General features: G+C 42.0%; 1 protein-coding gene across 2 annotated transcripts in view; it reads right to left on the bottom strand.

The window, feature by feature from the left end:
- Positions 1 to 5,327: 5,327 nt before the first annotated feature.
- Positions 5,328 to 23,139, bottom strand: part of MAP3K9 (mitogen-activated protein kinase kinase kinase 9) — a 132,999-nt gene continuing 115,187 nt past the window's right edge. For both annotated transcript variants that reach the window (XM_001368515.5, XM_003339490.4), the window contains 2 exons: positions 16,603 to 17,406; positions 5,328 to 15,609 (listed from right to left, as the gene is read on the bottom strand). In XM_001368515.5, the coding sequence (XP_001368552.3) occupies positions 15,125 to 15,609; positions 16,603 to 17,406 (1,289 nt within the window). In that variant the 3' untranslated portion in view covers positions 5,328 to 15,124. The remainder of the gene's footprint in view (positions 15,610 to 16,602; positions 17,407 to 23,139) is intronic.

Below are 23,139 nucleotides of genomic sequence, written 5' to 3'. Positions count from 1 at the left end.
TGAAGCAGTTTGATATTTCCTTATCCAGCCCATTTGACAAATGAAGAAACTGAGGCAAATCAGGTTAAGTGACTCACCCAGAGTCACACAGCTAGTATGTTTCAGAGGCCAGATTTGAACTCAAGAAGAGGAGTCTTCCTGACTTCAAGCCTATTCACTGTGACACTTAGCTGCCTTAAGGTCTCCAAAACATTTTACAGAAAACTGGTTGGATTGTCACTACAAATGCAGTACTTCTCTATCTCCCTCAACCTCAGGCTCAGGGTCTATACAGTTCAGAAGCTAATCTTACCCTCACTGGAAGAGAGATAAGTCATGATGGAGAGTCAGCCTTTCTTTACTTGATTCCCACTGAGCTAATCAAACCCCACAATGCTGTGGATTATCTCTCTTTAAGAAATAAAAATAAGCCCCTACTTTCTGTCTTGGAATCAATACTGTTTATTGATCCCAAGTGAAAAAAGCAATAACGGTTAGGCAATGGGGGTTAAGTGACTTGCCCAGGGTCACACAGCTAGAATGTATCAGAAACCAAATTTGAACCCAGAACCCCCAATCTCTAGACCTGACTCTCACTCCACTGAGCCATCTAGCTGCCCCTATACATCTCTTATTCTTACCAGTCCTTGGTAGTGTTAAGAGTATGTGCTTTTCTGCAATTACTGTCATAAATTTATAAACATATATTAAATATAATACATATAACTACAAAGTTCTTTTTTTTTTTGCAGCTATCCCTCCATTTTCAGCCTTTATATTCTATCTGACTTCACCTCTTAGTCCTAACCCCCCCTCTCCATATTCTTAATTCAAGGCCACAGTATGAGTGCTATCATGAGAACTCAAAGTTTACTGGGCATCTGGGCAAGTGAAGATTCCACTACCCTGGTCACTAGTCAGCAGAAGAGGTTGAAAGGAGGGAAGCAAATTATTCACTGCCAGGTGGCCTTCACCCAAGAAAGTCATGATCTCCCCATTCTGTGATAGATGCAAACTTCTTCCTTTTTCTCGGCTTCTCCTCCATCACCAAGCTTTGTAATTCTACCATGAAAGATTCATTCTCTTTGGGTTTAAGGCATTGCTTCGCTTTTTAGATACAAATATCCTTGGGTGGGGTAACATTCAGTTGTCAAACTAATCCCAACTAAGATTTTTAATAGCTGTTAATGACTTTCAATATATCTTAGAATGAATTGGACTATTCTAGGACTAAAAAATAGGAGTGGTTTGGAGAAGGGTTTGGGGGAAGTGATGAGGGAAGACATAATTTTGGAGCATAGAACATCCTGGAAGACTGGCATAGATGAGATGCCTTAGCTGCAAGTGATGGCGAACCTTTAAGAGACTGAGTGCCCAAACTGCACCCAAACTGCACCAGGGATCCATGGGAAGGTGACCCCTTCCCCAGACAGGAGATTGAGGAAGTGATCCCATTGGGCTGCTGGGCAGAGGGGCAGGTAATGTGAAAAAATGTCTTCAGGCATGGTGGAGAAGGGGAGAGGAGCAGCCTACTCCAACACACATGGCCTTAGTAGCTAACTTGAGTACTAGCAATGGAAAGAGAACAAACTCCTAAGACAGATTTATGTGTGGTGTGAAATGAAGATAACCAGATTTGGAATCAGAAGGCCTGGATGCCTAGTCCCATATCATCTGCTTATGAGCTGTGTGGAGTAGGCAGGGGGATGACTCCAATTTCCATGCTCCCTTCTGTAAAACATGGGCTATTTTTATCTCCACTTTTGAGGAGGGCAAGTCTGGTTCTTGCCATTCCCTGCCCAACTCTTTTCCACTACAAAATCCACCGAAGCCAAATTTCTGTTCCTTTTCAGTAAAACCCATGAAAATCCCTTCCAGAGAGAAGCCAGGAGCTCCACAGGCCTTCATGGAACTGAGCCAGAAGAGGAAGACATCTCTGTCTCTCCACTTTTCTCTTGCAAAAACAAGTTCTCCAACTTGAGCTGGCCTGACCAGATAGGGCAGGGCAGGAAGATACAGAGTTGGGGATCACCAGTCTCTTAGGAAGCACATTCCTCCATACAAAAACAAACCAGAGTAGGTATAACCAGGCCCAGCCCTGCTACTCATACATGGGGAGGCTCTATCCTCAGGGGAGGCTCAGTCAGCCATGTGCCACACCCAATACCTGGCATTCCCTAACTAGGGGAATATACTACTTCTCAGGCCAATCAGGTGATGTCTTGAACATTTCCTCCATGGGATCTTTTACTGCCCAGGTGTTGGGGAAACTGACACTAGTTACTCATTAGCCTGGCCTCCTCTTCTGGTAAAAAAGATAGCTAGGATTTGGGAGATGGGAAAGGGAAGATAAAGAGAAGGATCTCCTAGCTTTCCTGGGATTCTTATGAGGTTCAGGCATCTAAGCAAGGTCCTTCACCCCACCTCTTTTTACTGTGGAAATCTTGGGATCAGTCCCTGCCATTTCCCTGATTTTCACCATCCTCTGCCCCTCCCCAGAAGGAAGCAAGTAAATAGGTTTGGAACTAAGAGAGAGTTCATAAATCTTCTGATTCTACTATAATCCTCCCATTTTACTGGGGAGGAAATTGGAGCTTAAAAAGATATGTGGTACATGAAAAATTAAACACAAATTAAGGAGCAGAGTTATATTTTCAAACCCAGGTCTTTTAAGACCAAGCCTGGTGTTCTTTCCCCCCATAATGACATATGAGCAGGGGGCATTCTGGTAAATGTTTAACTGGTTCTTCAAAAGAAAAAAATATGCATACACAACACAACTTTAGTTTAATCTGCATTACAAACATTTACTCCATCACTTTCTTAAATCTAGACAATCAACCAAACAATAAATCAATCCTGATTTGTAGCATTTGCCTTACAATTATCTAGGAGCTAGTGTAGGGCAGTTCTAGCACACCCCTGCCTATGGGGCAATCTGCCCTATTTAGATTTGGAAAGAACTGAGGAAAAAGGAAATAGCAGTGGCCTGAACTTCTGGAAAATATGCTTAGTTCACAGTATCATTGTTTAGACCTAGAGGGGAGCTTCCAGGGATCTTCATTATTGTTCGTTTGTTTCAGTTGTATTTGACTCTGTGACTCCATTTGGGGGTGTTCTTGACAAAAATACTGGAGTGGCTTGCCATTTCCTTCTCCAGCTCATTTGACAGGTGGGGAAAGGGAAGCCTACAGTTATGTGACTTACCCAGGGTCACACAGTTAGTAAGTGTCTGAGGTCAGATTTGAACTCAGGAAGATGAGTCTTCCTAATTCTAGGCCTGGCACTCTATCTACTGTGCCACCTCACTGCCCCTTGTTATATTACTAACCCCATAGGAAACATAAGATGGGGAACTCAAGAGCCTAAAGAACACCTTAGACAAGTTCGTGTTTCTTATTCTTTCCTCACTATGGGCTCACTAATCCCTCTTCCATTACTTGGTAGCTTAGAATCAGAAGATTTTTTTTTTTTGCTAGAAGGAACTTTAAAAGCTATCAAATCCAACCCCTTCATTTTGCAGATGAGGAAACTATTTACTTCACCTGTGTTCCTTTGGGTGGGTCCCTATCCTAGTACTCAGTTTCTTCATTTGTAAAATGAGACTAGACTTTAAGGTTCTTTCCAACTCCAAAGTTGAGGATTCTGTGAATGGTGACCCAGAGGAGTCATGACCTGTTTGAGGTCACGGTACCACTAAATGGTGGTTTATACCCAGGATCACAAAGTCTAGAGTCCTGTGGAAAAGGCTTCCTTTTATTTCTATCTGATCCTCACCTGAAGGCCATCTCTGTTGTTCATTTTCAGTAGTGTCTGATTTTTTCCTTACCCCGTTTGGGGTTTTCTTGGCAAAAATACTAGAGTGCTTTGCCATTTCCTTCTCCAGCTTATTTTATAGATGAAGAATTAAGACAGAGATTAAGTGACTTGTCCAGAGTCCCACAGTTAGTAAATCTCTGAGGCCACATTTGAACTCTGGAAGATGGGTCTTCCTGATTCCAAGCCCAATGCTTTATCCACTGCATCAGCTAGAACACCCTGTGAATCAGCCTTTCTTACTAATATCACAATTATTCTTCTGAGTTTGTCATCTGTACCCATGCTCAGAATCCCTGCTGTTGCCTTTGTCAAGCAGCTCCATCAATAATGAGGATGATGTGTAAGAAGATTGGGAATGAAGAGACAGTTTATGCTTGAATTGCATGGTGGATCTGGGAATCCAAAAGTGGTTATCTCTGTCAGGAGGCCAACGTTAGGGGGAGAAAGCAGAGAGATCTTGTTACCAGGAGTCAAACGATGTATTATAGTAATTGAACTCTAGCATGAATGGTTCATCCATATAATCTTGATATGTGATCACACTCTGGATTCCAATTAATTATTTTTTCTACTGTGAAAGTCTTGCAGACAATGACTCATTATGGGATGATGCGATGTTTTCAGAATGTAATGATAATCATATTTGCTAGCCATTTATAATGCTCTATAGCTCGAAAAGCACTTTACATGTTCTCTCATTGGATCCTCACAACAAGCCTGTGAGGTAGGTGCTATCATTTTCCCCATTTTATAGATAAGGAAACTGAGGCACACAGAGAGATTAGGTGACTTGCTCAGTCACATAGTGTGTGAAACAGAATTTAAACTGACTCCAAGCCCCAAATTCTAATTACTGCACCATCTATAATTTCTAGCAGACCCTATCAAGATGTAAAGCTTTGAATATGGGCTCTGAGATATACTGTCTCTTCTAGGACCAGCCTAAGGGCAGAGAACCAACACCAGAAGGTGGATTTTTTTTTTTTGGTGGGGAGAAGGGGGTTATAATGATGAAAAAACTAACATTCATATAGTATTTCCAGACACTGAGCTAAACATTTTATTTTATTTTCTGACTTGATCCTAAAAAAAAACCAAAACCCAACAACCCGTGAGGTAGGTACTATTATTATCCCCATTTTGCAGTTGAAGAATCTGAAACATAGAGGTTAAGTAACTTGCCTGGGTAACAAAGTCAGCAAGTGTTTAAGGCTAGATTTAAACCTGGGTCTTCTTTACTCTGTGCCCAATGCTCTCTCCTCTGCATCACCTAGCTGCTCCTATAATAACTCATGAAAATGTCTACTGTGACATGAACAGGCTATGATCTACCTTGGCATAGGGAAGACTCCAGCTGATGAAATTATAGATCTAAAGAAGTACATCTGTCCATAATTAAGAGTGATATATATATATATATGTATGTCTAACCTACTATAATCTGAAATTCTCACTTTAGAAAACCCTAGTTTAATTAAGACAAAAAGAGGAAGTGAGACCGCTTACAAACAAGTGCAGGAAGCCAGAGGTCACTGTGATAACAGTTTTATTCAAGTCTGTGTGTGCTCTGGTGTAGAGACAAGGCTGAGATCAGCATTACACTGTAATACAATAAGAATTTTAGCCATTGAACCAAGCCTGCTTGGCATCCTTGGTTAATAATTTACAGTACATCCAAAAAACAAAACAAAAAGCCAAGGGGGGAAAAAAAAACCTGACCTGTTTTAATCAGCACTCTTTTGTGTTGTGTTGAAACATTGTTTGGGAGATGTAATAACTTGAATGTAACAGTAAAGAGAAAATAGGATGAGAGAGAAAAAGACAGGAGAGATGGAGTCAGTCAAGGAGAGAGGAAGCTCTTGGTCAGTTTCCTCATCACAAGTTCCAGAAAATTAAACAGCTAGCTACTTCATCCAGGCATCAAGGGGATGTCCTAAAGAAAGCTTCTATGGAAATTAAAATAAGTTAAACTCTATCTCTAGCTTCTTTTCTTAGTTCTGGAAAAGCTCAATAATTCTGAAACCCTAGTTTAACTGCAACTAGTTTCTTCAGAAGAGTTAGAGTTAATGACTAGTTTATCATAACAGTCCCTGGATGACACAAGGATGTCTGGGACCCAAGACAACAGAGTAAAACCTGATTTCAATTTTCCCAAATTTGCTTGGGGGAAGAGGAAAGAGGAGGGAAATTAAAATAGAGAGGGAAGGGAGATTTACCACATCAAGGGCTCCAAATTTAGAACAAGGCAGAAGAAATTTTAAGAAAGGTGGACATAAAGCTGCATCACAGATGGGATGAGAAGCCTATAGATGTGGTCAAAGGAGAGGGCCTTTAGTGGTGGAGTGGGAAGAAAATAAATAGCACAGAGATAACAGATGGGAGAGGAGCACAATTCCAGGACCTATACGGTCAATACATCAAAAGACAACCAGGATCCAGGAACTTTTTCCTTGAAGAGGCTTACAGATATTCAAAAGTACCCCCGACCAGGGCTTTCTCAAGGATGACTTTTAAGTTGTTACTGCTCTTAGTAACTTTCTTTCCATCCCTGTGCTCAAAACAATAGACTCTACTCCCACAGAACTGAAGAGAAAAGCCATTACCTATGGGTCTCATGCTTCGTATGGAAGGTGGTAGAGAAGCTAAAAATCATACATTCTTAACTGGGAAAAAGAATGGGAGGGAGCCATCATCTCTGGCAGCTGATGTAAATCCCAGATGAGCACAACCATTTACTTTGTCTCCCTCAGAACACATACATTTCAAATAGGGAACCTGCAGGTTCCTATATACTGTATCCTTATCCTACACATATTATCCAAGTCTTCTCTCTCCTAATCTTTTTGATAAAATGTAAGCTCCTCAAGAGCAAGAAAGGTTTCATTTGTTTTTGTATCTAGTACTTTGGCACTTGGTAGGTATTTAATAAATGCTAACTGACAGTAACACCTGGAAGACCACTGGAAAAATATTGGGGACATTCATACTCCCTTTCCCCAAACTAATCAGATTAAACCTGATTTCCAAGTAACGATGGCCTGTGATTTGGAAGGTCTGGCAAGTTAATCGGTGTCCCTTTCACACATCTATGCTAAGGTCTGAAATGCTATCTTCACAGTTTGAAATGCAAATACCCTTGGGAAAAATAACACATTTATCAGCCAATATCTAGGATTGGGGGTGGGGGTGGGGAAGAGTGGAAAAACGTGGGAATATTACATCTATTGCAATTGGGCCTAAAATGGAAAGGAAAGCAAAGGGAGTTAAGCAGGGCTCAACTCCTCAGCCCTTATTTAGACTTAAATTCTAGCAAAGCTGAGGCTAGGAGGCAAAATAATTATTTCTAGGGAGATAAGAAAGCTATCACCTTAGAAACAAAGTTTTCAAATAAACTAAAACAAATAACACATCTCTTTAGGGTCCTTCTCACCAAGGAAAACTAAGTCCTCATGGAGTATGAGGAAAGGGGAGTAGGGAAAGATGACAGACTTCCTATATCATCCACATTTCCAGATTCACTTCCTCTAAGCAAATCCCAGAAGAACCCACCTCACATCTGGAGAAGGGCCTTTATTGGGGGGAAAAATTTTTGTCCATGGGACCCTGGAAGATGTTTTCCAATTCTCTGTGATAGGAAGCCCTGGATGGATGGATGGCTGCCTCAGCCATACAGGAAACTCAGCTGTGCAAAAGAGAATGGGAAGAACAGAGCACTGGTGTGCTCCAAGTGGACAAGCTTCTTCCTCCTTTTGCAGTCAGCCCATAGAACTAACTCTCTTTTGCTGATTGCTGGCCACCCAAGCTTAATATTTAAATCAGTGTTACCTGTGGAGAGAATATAGAAAACCATGTTGGAATACAGAGAAATGGAATATAACTGTAGGGCCTAGAAGAGGAATTAGGGAAGAGTAATGTCATAGAAAAAACACTGGACTACTGAGAAGACCTGAGTTCTAGATCAACTTTGCCATTAATTAGCTATGTGACCTTTGGCACTTTACCTCTCTAAATCTCATTTTCCTCATATGTAAAATAAAGAAATCGGATTAGTTACTCCAAGGTTCCTTCTAGTTCTTGCATTCTCTCACACTATGAGAGTACAGTAATCTTAGGAACAATTGTCCATGCTTTGTAGTCAGGTAATGGTTCCAGTCATTCTCCACTTATTAACCTTTGATAGCATTCAAATCATCCGATTTCCATCCCTCTTCAGAGGCCACACAAGAATGGAGAATGGTGAGCCCTGTGCACTGAAAGGTGAAAGTGTCCTCACCACCCAGAAATGTCAGGAGCTATAGACACACACGCACATATGTGCACACATGTGTACACACAAAGATACATACATACACCCCTTTATTTTTCCAGCTTAGTCAAACACTGATTTGTTTAAAACAAAAGTATTTAGGAGCAGTGGTTCCTGATGCACCATATTTCCCTAGATGTAGGTTGGCTACGCAGAGCAGTTTCTGGGTCTTTCAAAAGGATGCAATCTTTATTTCTTGCATTAAGCATTTTGGGAGACTATTAGTGCTGAATTTGGGGCTCCACGACCATAGATTTTCCATTTAAAAGGGAATTCAGACAAGTATTTCCTTTCCAAGTTTACAGAGAAGACAACTGAGGATCAGAGAAATTGCTAAATGATTTACCAAGGTCATCCACATAGTAAGTGAGGAGTAGGGTTTTTCTCCTTCCAAAGACAGAGATCTTTCCACTATCTTAGCATAATAGAAGACTAAGAGATAGTTTGGTATAGTGAACTACCTGGTTTTCAAATTCTGCCTCATCTTCTCTGGCATGGGGAGGGGAGGAAGAGAGGGAGATACCTGGGAATTTTCAATTTAAACATAACCAACAAACTAATTTAAAAGAAAAAATGTTGCCTCAGACATTTACTAGTAGTATGCCCGGCAAGTCATTTAATCTCTCTTGGCCTTGGTTCTTCATCTATAAAATTAGGGGTTGGGTTCAATGGCCTTTAAGGTATCTTTCAGCTCTAAATATACAATCCAATGATTTTTTTTAACCTTTTCTTTCTGTCTTAGTAACAGCCTTAAGACAGAAGAACAAAGGCTAGACAAATGAGGTTAAGTGATTTGCCCAAGGTCACACAGTTAGGTGTCTGGGGCTACATTTGAACCCAGCTCCTCCCAACTCCAGGCCTGGCACTCTTTCCACCAAGCCACCTAGCTGCCCCTGTTCCTACAACTCTTGACTTGGAATGGATCTCAGAGGCTATTTAGTTCTAACCATTCAAGAATTCCTAAAACATACCTGACATGTCACCTAGCCTTTGCTCAAAAACTTCCTTTCTTTAAAAAAAAAGGAAAATAAAATCCTTATCTTTTGTCTCAGAATCAATACTATGTATTAAATCCACAGCAGAAGAGCATTATGGGCTAGACCACTGGGGTTAAGTGACTAAGTTAGGAAGTGTCTGAAGCCAAATTTGAATCCAAGACCTCCCAGCTCTAGGCCTGGTTCTCAATTCACTGAGCCCATCTAGCTGCCCCTTGATCAAAGACCTCTAATGAGGGGGTGAACCTTCGACCCTCCATGGTGGTGTCTGTTTCAATTTTATGTACCTCTAATTGTTAGAAAGATTTTTCTTACATTAAATCTAAAAACGCCTGAAACTTCTACCTCTTGTCCCAAGTGCTGCTTACTTGGTCCAAGCTGGCCAAGTCTAGTCCCTCTTGATAGCTCTTCAAATATTTGAAGCCAGCTGTCCCTCCCCTCTCCTTCTCCTAGATTAAACACTCCTAGTTCCTCCCAGTCATGTAGCATAGAATTAAATCTCCTCACCACCTAGTCTCCCACCTCTGGCTACTCCTCAGTTTTTTTTTTAAAATGTTTACCTTCTATCTTAGAATCTATACTAAGTATTGGTTCCAAGGCAGAAGAGAGTAAGGGCTAGGCAAACAAGGTTAAGTGACTTGCCAAGGGTCACATAGCTAAGAAATGTCTAAGACTAGATTTGGACTCTGGACCTCCCATATCTCCTGGCCTATCTCTCTAGCCACCTACCAGTCCCTCTCCCCAGTTTTTAAAAAATGTCCTTCCTAAAATGTAGTACCCAGAACTAACTATAATTTTCCAAATGTAGTCTGAGAGGACAAATCACAGCAGCACTATGAATTCCCAAATTTTGCCCAGATTCCTCTTGTACAGAAGTACCTGGAACCCTCTCCTGACTTATCTCTGCCTCCTGGCCTCCCTGGATTTCTTCTATTCTCAGCTACAAGAAACCTTTCTCAGTCCTCCATAATCTTAGTGCCTTCCCTCTGCCATGACAATTTATCTTGAAGTGTTTGTGCAGTTGTTTGCATGTTGTCTTCCCCTTTAGACTGTGAGCTCCTTGAGGGCAAGCAGAGTTTTTTTTACCTTTCTTTAAATCCTCAGCACTTATCTCAATGCCTGGTTCCAGGCAGATGCTTAATAAATGCTCACTGACTTGATTTATCTTTATATTATAGGAGTTTCATAAGGTTCTTCCCACCTTTCATGTCTGTAAGCATCCCTTAGGCAGCAACCTACAAGTCTTACCCAGAGGGCCCGGTACAATGTGAAATAATTCTTCCAAAGGTAGACACCACAAGAAGAGCTCTTGAGGGCTTTGCTTTCTGAATTAAGATTCTCAAATGAAATGGAGGAATTCCATGTGAACTGGAACAACCTCTAGGAACTGAAGCAGAATGAAAGTAGCAGAACCAGGAGAACCTTATACACTGTGGCACAAACAAAAGTAATGGACTTCTCTACTATCAACAATACAATGATCCAAGACATTTCTGAGGGACCTATGAGAAAGAACACTATCCACATTCAGAGGAAGAACTGTGGGAGTAGAAACACAGAAGAAAAATAACTGCTTGATCACGTGGTTTGATGGGGCTATGATTGGGGATGTAGACTCTAAATAATCACCCTAGTACAAATATCAATGGTATGGAACTGGGTCTTGATACATGTAAAACCCAGTGGAATTGTGCATTGGCTATAGGAAGGGGGTGGGAGGAGGAGAGGGAAAGAACATAAATCATGTAAGCATGGAAAAATTCTCTTAATTAATCAATTAAATAAAAATTTAAAAAGTAAAATAAAATGAATTAATATTCTTAGATGGGCCCCAACTGACTGGGGACTTCACTTTCTGATACTTAATGGGATGTTCAGGTTAGGGAGACATCAGGTCTCTGAATCTGTGAATAGACTCTCAGTAGCTCATCAGTCTTGTCCCCAGTGTCTTTTCTCTGTGATAAGAGAAAAAATGGATTTTATGGATGGGGGTAGCAGGCTACCCAATGAAAGAACAACTATAACTGGTTATCTTTCTCAACTAGTATGAGAAATCTAGAATTAAAAACTTGGAGGCAAAACAAATTCAACAAAGGATTAGTCCTTCCTTTTGAACATTAAGCTGTGTCCCTAAACCAGAGTAGGTTAAAGAAAATAGGATTTTGTGACAAATCACAGAATTCTGGAGTTAGAAAGACCTCAACCAACCATCTAATCCAATCTGCTTGTGAAAAAGAATCCCTACTTCAATATATTCACAATAAGTGATCATACACACAGCCTCTCCTTGAATATCTTTCAAGGCAGCCCATTCTACTTTTGGATATCTCTAATTGTTAAGTTTTTTCTGATTAAGAATGGTATATGGTCTAACATAAGCTAGGAAGGGAAGAGTTAGGTGGTATTGTGAAAGAGAAAGAGTACTGAGTTTGGAGTCAGAGGATCTGGGTTCAAATTCTGCTTCTGTCAATGGTACTTGCATGACCTTGTGGTACATCTAAGTCTGTTTCTTAAAATGTATAAAATAAGGAAAGTGACTTGGATGACCTCTTTAGCCCTTTCCCTTTCCTCTTGCTACAGGATGCTACAGGATCTGCAAGATACAGATTTCTCTTTATACCAAGAATGAAGACAAAACTAGAGAGAAAAATCAGGTTACTAAAATCAAAAGGCTGACACATGAAAAGTGGCATCTTTTATTTCTTGCATTGCTAATAATCTCTCCCTTATCTCTGTTTCTTTATCTGTAACACCAAGATGAGGATAATAGCCAACCTCACTAATTATTGGTTGGAACAAATAAAGGATGATTTTTTTTAAAGTAATTTAAAAAAACTGTGTAGATATTCAAATGCCTCAGAAGAGCTTGTGCCTGGCAAAGGCCCCCACTGGCAATCTCCTCTAATCAGTTTTCTTCCAGACATCTTGGGAAGAAGTAAGAAATAACACAACCCAGAGCCAATGGGATGAGTGACATATACAAATTTCTTTCCCTCCACACCTCAGCTGGAGATAAAAGAAGCTTCTTTCAGGAACTGCCATCATTTCTCAGCTAAAAATTAATCTCTTCCTGCCAAGAAGTCCAAAGTGCTTGTTCAATATCATTTTGTGAGCACTCACACCCTGTGCATTGGGAGGGAGGCGGGTGATGTTTTTCAAAAGGAGGGAAGTTGAGAAAGAGGCTAAGTGATTCAGCTAAGGTCATGAGGTAAGTCAGCGTCAGAAGAAGGAAGAAGAACCTGGAACCTTATCTCAACTCCTCTTCTTCCATAGGTCTCAGTTCACTTGGTTCATCAAGAGATGCCTTTTATTATTTCTTTTCTGTTCATATACCCAGATGTGAATGCCTCTCCCTTTCTGCCAGCAAATACATCCCACTTCCAAGGATATGGAAAATACTTTTAAAAGATGAAAGCGGTTTCTCATTGGACACTTGGTAGTCTTCAAATGAATGTCACATAAAGGATGGAGTTGAGGAAGGGCCTTGGGGTGAAATATGCCTACAGTTAGAAAAGTATCCTTCAGAACTATTTGAATGGAATTACAAGGTCATATGAAAGGCAACTCAGATGCCCAGCAGCTGGCTGGCCTCTCAAGAAAGTAGATGAGAACTACATCTGAGTCAGTGATATGAGCAGGAACTTTATGAAATTAATATTTTCTGACACCACATTCCATGTGGTCTAGCATATTGCATAGTGTTAGGACTGGATCCCTAGGGAGCCCTAAGGGAGGTCAGCTACTCTCAGTGAGAGTAGTTTGGACCACAGCTTTGAGGTCAGCTCCGGCTCCTACCTACAGAGAGCATGAAGCTAGAGGAGGGGAAATTAATTAGAGGGTCATTCCCAGCTGGCTTCTGCCCCGACATCCCCAGCAGAAATCCCACAGCCTCTCTACCCCAGGATGACAGGCCAAGGTGTGAGGATAATGGCTCCTTCCATTGCCTTGCCATGGGCTGGCATGATGGGAAGAGGATGAGGTAGGGCAGAGGTCACCTGCCCCTGGTCCAGAAGAGAAGCAGGGAGCTGGGTTCATTGGGCTGGAGGTAAAATGTAGTAGTGAAAATTCATGATTTTAATGGGATTAAAGCAGCACTCTAGACTGTACTCAAAAAGAAGCTTTCCTCTGCTCTTCCCTTATAGCAAGTCCAGTTTGTCCCTGCAGAAAGGAATGAACCTTAGAGAAGGCTTTGAAACACCCTCTACCTCAGGAATGGCTCAGTAGAGGTCCAGTGTAATGTTAAAGTTACAGATGGATCTTAGTCATTTCATACCATGATGGAGAAACAGAGTGGGAGAGAGAGAGAGGGGAGAGTGAATGAAGAAACAAATGGAAGTGACCTTAAGTTCATCATTCAAGTAAATAAATAAATTTCAGAAATGACAGAGTTTTTCATTAGTTTTTGCTTCTTCTTCATGTCAGGGCCACTGGGCAGCTCCCCCATGGTCCCACTGCTCCCCCATGGTCCAAAGCCCAGTATGTCAAGAAGCCACAGTATATGGAAGAGAAAAAGCCCAGAAAAACTCTGGCCAATTTTAATGTTATGTATGTTTGCTTTTATAGACTCTGTCATTAAACTGTTATGATGCTCCTTTGTAGGGAGGTGTTTCACAACCCTATTTTATGGGCATGGACAACTGGAGTGAAGGGACTTGCTGAAGGTTATGAAGGCAGTTGTTTGAACTGAGAGTAACTCCAGAATCTTGATTCCTATTCCCTAGTGCTCATCACTGGATGCCACTCCAGCTAAAATTTATGAGAAAACCTCTTGGGGTTTGAGAGACTTTTACTAACCATACATGAAGGCTTGCAGTTACTTGTCCCTGAAGAAGAGAGAGTGAAGAACAAGGAGAAGGGGCATAACAGAAAAATCAAAGGAGTATAATGGGACCATCCCATGGAGAATAAACAGAACTGCCTGCCTGCTTTCACTGGATCCTTTAGCATTGAGTCACTTACAACCCAGCCAGAAATATAAAAGGGTTTTGTTGTCTCCAAAGCATCCAAATCTATCTGTGCTGACCTATCAAGTGTGGCTGGCCAAAAGTAGACAAAATAGTTCTACATGGACTCCAAGGGATGGCCCCATTACACAAGAAAAGGGCCAAACACAAGACATTGTCTCTAGCACCTAGGATGGTACCAGTGAAGGATTCTCCCTAGAACCCACCCATGGGCTAGGCAAGTATTTTTCTAGAAACATGATTTGGCCACAGACTGACTTTAGGAAGGTCAGTGCCTTTCCCCCTAAAAACGTAAAACAAAAAACCAACCCAGAACATAAACTCTTCACAACAACTCAACCATATTTCCTCATCCCTCCCCCTGAGTTACACAGAGGTGGATTAGAATGCCACCTCTAGGCTCAAATAAATAGATCAGGCAAGTAGAATGGTGGCAGGGGGGTGGGGGGTGATGGTAGGTCCATTGAGTCATATGCTTTTATCACCCTGCCCACCCCCCCACCCCCAAGCATTCCTGATAGATACAGCCAATTTTAAAAAGAGATACAGCCAATTTTAGGACCCATGATGACCTTGACCTGAATTCAAGGACAAGGGAGGGGATGGAGAGAGAAGCAGAAGAATATTCAACATCAGTATTTGCAACCACAGAACTCTGGGATGACCAAGAGACAAGAGAATGGACCCTGGGCATGCCCTACTTAGTGGTCCTGGAAGAGAGCAGATAGGTTTGACTATGACTGGGGTGCCATGCCACTGCCCAAGGGTGAGGAATACTGCAGAGATAGAAGGTCATTCACACCCCCTCTTCCTTCTCTCTCACACACACACACTCAGAGCTGACAGGCTACATCAATGGTGGTGGTTCTAAGCAAGGGAGCTCACTGTTGCCCAGGGCCTTTGGAGCAGCTGCCCTCCCCACCTCTTCTGTCTTCAAAGTGCATTATCAGTGCAAGAAGTAGGGCTGTATCTTGGGATGCCAAATGGTGATAGAAAGGTACCCCCAGGTCCTCTCTTCCCTTTTGCCCAAACCTCTACCTCCATCCCAAACCCCTCTCATGCTAAGACCAAAATTCTTGTTGAACCTCAAAGGTGGTGGATCTGTGGGTGTTTAGTTCAGATCTGCACAGTGGAACAGTGCTGTCCTGGCTCTGTCCCTCTGCATCCAAATCCAAAAGGGCCTGTTCAGCAGGAGGAGGGTGCCCTGCCTGAAAAGGGAGCAAGGCAGGAAGCCCTGGTCGCTCCTCCACAGTGCTACTGCTGCTTGCAAAGCAGGAGTCTAGGTTGCTGGGTGTCTCTGTGCTCGAGCTGTTGGCGGGGGAGGCGCTGCGGGCATGACTGGGGGACACAAACCACCAGGGGTCCAGCCGCTGCCGGTTGGCAGAGGGGCGAGGCCGGGGAAGAAATTCCAGGGTCTTGGGTCTTTCCAGGGTGGAGTCCTGATGGGTGTTCCATCGTCTTGGGGTTGGCGGGAAGACCAGGTTGGGGTCTGGCAGGCGGGGCACCTCACTAGGATCTCGGCTAGGGCTTGGAGTTTTCAGCATCCCTGGTCAGGAGGAAAAAAACAAAACAAAACAAAGGAATTGAGGGGCATGTGGCAAGGGTGCCATGTATTAGGAGATGTATTTGGAGTCAACAGTTAAAGGAAGGAGCACAAGGGGGCTTGGGAGTGGAGACAGTCAACCAGAAAAAGCACTAGAGAGTGCCCCAAAAGTAATTCCAGCCAATGTCATGATTCTTAGCCCTTTTCCCTACTTCCTCAGAAACTAGAGCACTCAGGGAAGCCTACAGGGAATTAGAAGGAGAAGCAGAAGAGTGATTAACAGAGGGAGTGCTGGAGTTCAGACACTTAACACATTGGTATGAGAATTGAGTGTAAGCAGGTGGGTCTAGGTAAAGAGAAGGCAGAAAGGCGAGGCAGGGGACAAAACAGGGTGGTGAGCTACTCATATGGCTCTCTAGGTCCAAGCACAATACCAGAGTAAGTGTCAGGGAAGGGTTTTAGAGCATGTGGGGGGAGAATGAGCATGCATGCATGGGTATGGATCTGTCTACTAAAAGGTCCTCTGAGTCACCACTATCCTGAGATGTAGCAGCCTAGAACATGACAGGAAATCGCCCTGAGAGTCACAACAGAAAGTTTTGCTTCCTGAAAACACAAAAATTTGAGTTTTCAAACTCAGTTCCTTAAAACTCTAGCAAAAGGCAGAAGCTAAGCTTAGATTCACTCTGCCCTATACATCATAAGCCTTATGGTGACTTAACGGCCCTGCACGAGTCCAGTGTTTGATTCTTCTTAAGTCCCAGGAAATTTTATTTTGACCCAAGACCAAAACTGAGAGAAGCCCCTGGGACGTTGGGCAAGCTCTGTCTAAGGACTGAGGGCAAATCACTGACTTCCCCAAAGACCTCAGACCTAATCTTTCTTGGACAATTGAATAGAAGCTCACCTTGGGAAGAAGGGAAATGATTCATGCTCAGAGGATTCCACAGGAGAAAGGGAGGGAAGGAATGGGTTGGTGGTGGTGATGAGGCTCACCTGTACCTGGTGTGGCACTCAGACCATTGCTGGATGGGCTGCCATTAGCCAGAGGTACCACAGGCTTAAGTGCCCCATCAGAAGGCGTTCGCCTGTGACCAGTAGGCTGTGTGGGAGTGGAGAGGGTGACATGGGTGGGAGTCAAGGACTGGTTGGGGTCTCGCTTGAAACGCTCGACTTGAACATTGACCAGTGGATTATTGGTGCGAGGGGGCAAAGGCGCTGCTTCAACTGGACTGACTGGCATCTCATACACCACAATCTCATCGCTGTCTGATCGAAGGAGAGAACGAGTAGAGTTGCACTCAGAGATGGAGGACAAAGAAAGTAGTGTCAGAGAAGCTGAGGGGTCCCCAAGGAACAGTACTGGTTCCTCTTTCTTGAAGAGCTTTCGGGATGGGGGGCTGGTACTCCGTCGAGGGCGACTAGCTCTTTGGAAAAGGCCCTCACGCCTCTTCTTCTCCTCTCGGGGTGGTAGCTCAGGTTCCTCCGGGGGAAGCAGCTGGCACTTTCCTGCTTCTAGCAGGTCAAACCCTAGGCCTGTGGCAGCCAGAACAGCCCCACAACCCAGGAGAGCTACCTCACAGCGGCGATGATGGCCTCCTCCTCGCTTGAGGCTGTTGGTGGGTGTTAATTGTGGGGTGCTGGTAGCTGAGTTTACAGGAGTGGACTCTTCATGGGCTCCATCAATGGGTGGGCTATCTACCTCCTCAACTCGTGGAAATGGAATGCAGAGGTAAGACTGGTTGGGGGAATGGAGTGCTCGGTTCTCCCCACTCCTTAGGCCATCGATTTCTTCATCCTCTGTGGGGTAGGGGGAGATGGATGAGGTAAAAAAACAAGACCAAACTGATTGAGCTGGCCACTTAACTCCTTCCCACTTCCTGGCTTAACTGAGTAATAGTCAGTGAGACTCAAAAGAAATTAGGGGAAAAAACAAGTATAGTCTGGTAGTTGCAATGGCTAGTAGACCACTAGTGCTTTCTTCTTAATATCTACTAATGACCAACAGGGAGTGACCACTATTCCTAGGCAGCTCAGTAGATAAAGTGCTAGACTTGGAGTCAATCCATTCTTCGATACTTTCTGGCTGTGTGACCCTGAGCAAGGGACTTAGCCCTGTTTTACCTTAGTTTCCTCATCTGTAAAATGAGCTAGAGAAGGAAATGGCAAACTACTTCAGTATTTTTGCCCCAAAAAACTCCAAATGGGGTCAAGAAGAGTCAGACACAAGGAATCTACTAAACAATTTACCAATTTAGCACATCATCCTTCCCATCCCCCTAAAAGGGAGACCAGCCAATTTGTAACCTCCTTCGCTAGGGACTTTTTATATGAGCTAGGAGAAAAAATAAAAGGTCACATAGGATGCCACAGCAGTCCTAGGAATGATGTCAGGTTAATTAGATCCTTTCAAGGTAAAGTTCTGTAAGCATGCTTTGCTTTCTGTTCATGAGGAAAAAAACCCAGCACTCATAGGAATCTCTATGAGTCAGGGCTATACCTTGGGTTCCCTCCTCCTGCCCTTGGGTGAGAGGGGAACCTTGGGAATTTCCCATAAGTATCCTCATGTCAAAAATGTCTGAATTAGAAGTCAAGGAAAGACTGGATGTAGATTCATATCAGTCTACAAAGAGGTCAGCAAAGAAGCTATGTTATGCCTGAGTAATAATGCTTAAATAACCGGTGAAGGAGAGAAAAGGGCATGTAGCACTCAGATGACTCAAATTTCCCCTTTCCATCAGACTATAAACACCTTGAGGACAGGGACTATCTTTTGATTTTTTTATTTGTATTTCTAAAGCTTAACACAGTGCCTGGTATATAGCAGGCTCTTGGTAAATATTTATTCAGTTGAAGTGAAGTGAACTTGCTTCTCTTTGGTATCCCTTTATGGGAGAGGAATGCGTTTAGAATCTGAGAAGTAGAGTATTAGAGTCAGGAAGATCCAAGTTTCAAATCCTGCTTCAGATACTTGCTATATGTGCCAGCCATTTAACCTCTCTGCACCTCAGTTTCTTCATCAATAAAATGGGTATAATAATAGTACCTACTTCCCAAGGTTGTCATAAGGGTCAAACAAATAATATCTTGAAAGCAATTAAGTACCCCTTAAAAAGTATATAAATGAGACAGCTAGGTGGCTCAGTAGGTCTGGTCATGGGAGGTTTTAGGTTCAAATTTGACCTCAGACATTTTCTAGTTGTGTGTCTGAGTCTCTTAACCCCTACCTGAGTCTTTTAACCCCTATCTCCTAGCCCTTACTATTCTTCTGCCCTGGAACCAATACTTAGTATTGATTCTAAAACAGAAGGTAAGGATCTAAAAAAATACAACCAAAAAAAGTACACAAATGTGATCTATATGGAAAAATATTTATATTTTATCCTTAATTAATATTGTTTGAGCCTAACTTTATGTGGCTAGAAATTATTTAACCCCAAACTTACTGTAATGGCCAGGCTGATCTTAATGATGTATCAGAGAAACTAGATGACTACACAGAATGCTTGGATCCCACTTGGTGCTTACACTCTACTCAGGGCTTGTGTTTTAGGTTTCCAAAATCTGAATGTTTCTATTTACATCTCAATCTATCTTAATTCAAATGTTTATGCTTGTTGGGCTTCAGACTTTTTATTTTTCCAAATCTTCCTGACCCCATTTGGAGTTTCCTTGGCAAAGATACTGGAGTGGTTTGCCACATCCTCCAACTCATTGTACAGATAAGGAAACTGAGGTAAACATGGTGAAGTGACTTGCCCAGGGTCACACAGCTGGTATCTGAGGCCTAATTTGAACTCATGAAGATGTCTTCCTGACTCCAGATCCAGCGCCCTACCCACTGCACCACCTCATTACCCTATGTTTATGATTACTAATATAGCCTAGGAACAGTCCTCCAGCCCCTTATCTGAGCCCTATATAATGTAAATCTTGCAGAGAACAAAGAAAGCCTTTCTGGCTTGCACCTCTACCAAGTTAACAAATACATTTTTTTCCTAAAACTATTTCAGGTTTTGGGATTTGTTCTCATGACTAATAGCAATTGTTATGAATATTATTATACTAATACAAAGTGATGGCCTTCAAGTAGCTCCATTGATTAGGACCACATATGACCCAGCTAGAATAATCCAGATAACTTGGAAAAACCCTTCTCCAGAGATAACTAGGTGCCACAGTGGATAGAGTACTGAGTTTTGAACCAGGAAGAGTATTCTCCATGAGTTTAAATCTGGACTCAGACATTTACTAGCTATTTGACTCTGTACAAGTAATTTATCCCAGTTTGCCTCAGTTTCCTCATCCGTAAAATGAGCTGGAGAAGGAAATGACAAGCCACTCCAGGATCTTTGCCAAGAAAACCCAAAATGAGGTCACAAAGAGTCTGACAACTGAAAAGTAACTGAACTACTCTTCCCCTGCAGAAGAGTTGGGTAAAAGCCATTCCAGGTAGTAGAGATAATCTATGACCTGGGACTTCATTAGCTTGAAGATATTTCCAGAACAATAATAATAACTGCTAGCATTTATATAGTGCTTTAAGGTTTATAAAGCACTTTCCGCATATTATCACAGTGATTAACTGTAACAACCTGCTTCTGTTTAATAAAATGCTTCCCTATGGTTTGCCTCATGGCAGTAAAAGGATCTAAGAAGTGTGACCAGATGCTTCCTGAGGAATTAAGGAAAGAATAATGCTTTAAGACTTACAAAGTGAAATGTCAGAGGCGATGGAACAAAATTGGGACACTGGTGCATTACTGGTGGAATTGTAAATTATCCAATCATTCTGGGTGGCAATTTGGAATCACGCCCAAAGAGTTTTAAAAGAATCCATACTTTTTGATCCAGCCATATCACTACCAGGTCTGTATCCCAAAGCGTTTTAAAAAATGGGAAAGGTTCTGTTTGTATAAAAATATTTATAGCTGCACTTTTTGTGGTGGCAAAACATTGGAAAATGAGGATCTGTCCCTTGATTGGGGAAGGGTTAAACAAATTGTGGTATATGATGGCGATGCAATACTATCATGTTTTAAGGAACGATAAACTACTTGATTTCTATATGAGCTGGAAAGACCTCCACGAACTGATACAGAGTGAAAGGAGTAGAACCAGGGGAACATTGTACACAGAGACTGATACACTGTGGTACAATTGAACGTAATGGACTTCTCTACTAGCAGCAGTGCAGTGATCCAGGACAATTCTGAGGCACTTATGAGAAAGAACACTATCCACATCCAGAGAAAGAACTGAGGGAGTAGAAACACAGAAGAAAAACATAGGATTTATCACTTGTTTATATGGGTATATGATTTGGGCTTTTGGTTTTGAAAGATTATTACAAAAATGAATAATATGGAAATAGGTTTTGAGTGATGATATTTATAACCCAATAGAATTGCTTATCAACTCTGGGAGGTAGAGGAAAGAGGGGACAGAAACAATAAATCGTGTAACCATGGGGAAAAATTAAAAATACAATAAAACAAAAAAACAAAAAAAGATCTACAAAGTGCATTTTCCTCCTGAAAAGTCATGAGGTAGAAACTGCAAGCTGTCATTATCCCCTCTTTACAGATAAAGAAACTGAGTCTTTGAGAAGTGAAATAATTTGCTCTGGGTCATTGACTTAGTCATCGACTGATTTGAGTCCTGACTCCATGTTGGACAGACAGCTTCTCTTTTAATTTTTTTTTAAATTATTTTGTGGGATCAACAGGATTTTATATTTTACAAATGAAGAAGTAGAGACAGAGAGATGTCAAGTGATTTTGCCCAAGGTCAGGCATCTGAGGTAGGATTCACACTCAGGTCTTCCAGACTCCACGTCCAGCATTCTACCCACTGCGTCATCTAGCCTTTTAAGCTGATGAAGTAGTATAAGTTCTCTTATTCTCATGCTTGAAACCTTGCTTACATAACAAAAAAGTTCCAAGAAGTCAGACATCCTATGTAGTTAGCGGCCAAAGAAATATTATAAAACCATATTGTCACAGGAAGATACTTGTGTTATCTTCTGTATGAAACTTTGCTGATCCCCTCCTCCTCAAATGCAAGTGCCCTCCCAAATAAATTACCTTGCATTTAACAACTTTGTATTTATTTGCACATATTTTCTTTATCATTTATTTATCTTTAAGCCCTTATCTTTATTTTTTAGAATCCATACTATGTATAAGTTCCAAAGCAGAAGAGCAGTAAAAGCTAGGCAACAGGGGTTACGTGACTTGCCCAGGGTCACACAGCTAGGAAGTATCTAAGGCCAGATTTTTAACCCAGGACCTCCCATCTCTAGGCCTAGCTCTCAACCACTGAGCCACCTATCTATCCCTTCTCTTTAGATTTATTCTGTATATATTTACATGTGTGCCTGTCATTCTTATTAGAATGTAACATCCTTTCAAGGAAGGATTGCTTGAATTAATTGTATTTATTTTATGTTATTGTTCAGTCATTTTTTGGTCCTGTCTCTCTCTTCATGACCTGTTTCAGGTTTTCTTGGCAAAGATACTGAAGTAGTTTGCCATTTCCTTCTCTAGCTCATTTTGCAGAGAATGAAACTAAGGCCAATGGGTCAAGTGACTGGCCCAAGGTCCCACAACTATTAAGTGTCAGAGGGCCAGATCTGAACTCAAGAAGGCGAATCTTCCTAACTCCAGGCCCAGCACTCTAGCAATTGCACCACCTGGCTCCTCTATTTATTATATTTAATTTATCATAATCATTAGCACCTGGCCCAGAAAAGGTGCTTCATAAATGCTTGCAGATAGTTGGGAGAAAAAAACTGAGAGATTATTTCATATTACCCCCTGATTTTATATATGAGGAAACTGAGACCAAGAAAAATGAAGGGACTTGTTCAAGGCCACCTCATTATTTTTACTCCCTATTACACTGCATAGGTCCTGAGGGGCTGTTAAGTCTCAGCTTGGGAGGGTAGGTAGTAGCAACAATGAGAAGTAAGTTGGGAGAAAAGATAATTTGTGATTTGGGAATTAGATAAAAAGGAAATAGTGGAAAGAGGGGCAGCTAGAGAACACAATGAACAGAGTGCCAAACCTGGAGACAGGAGGTCCTAAATTCAAATCTGACCTCAGTCACTTCCTACTTGTATCATCCCAGGACAAGTCACTTAACTTCAAATGCCTAGCCCTTGCTACTCTTCTGTCTTAGTAATGATACAAAGATAGAAAGTGAAAGAGAGAGAGAGAGAGAGAGAGAGAGAGAGAGAGAGAGAGAGAGAGAGAGAGAGAGAGAGAGAGAGAGAGAGAGAGAGAGAGAGAGAGAGAGAGTAGAGTTCATGAAAAATGAAGGAACTGCTTCTATTTAGTAAAATGTTGCCTCATGGCAATAGAGGAGTCTAAAAAATGTGACCAGGGAGGCAGCTAGGTTCAAAAGATAGAGAGCCAGGCAGGGAGATGGAAGGTCCTAGGTTCAGATCTGCCCTCAGATACTTCCTAGCTATGTGAGCTTGGGCAAGTCATTTAACCCCAACTGCCTAGCCCTTACCAATCATCTGCCTTG

This window comes from Monodelphis domestica, chromosome 1 (genome assembly GCF_027887165.1).
Source record: "Monodelphis domestica isolate mMonDom1 chromosome 1, mMonDom1.pri, whole genome shotgun sequence".
Taxonomy (NCBI): domain Eukaryota; kingdom Metazoa; phylum Chordata; class Mammalia; order Didelphimorphia; family Didelphidae; genus Monodelphis; species Monodelphis domestica.
The sequence above is the reverse complement of the archived record's forward strand: the minus strand, read 5'-3'. Positions and strand labels throughout refer to the sequence as shown.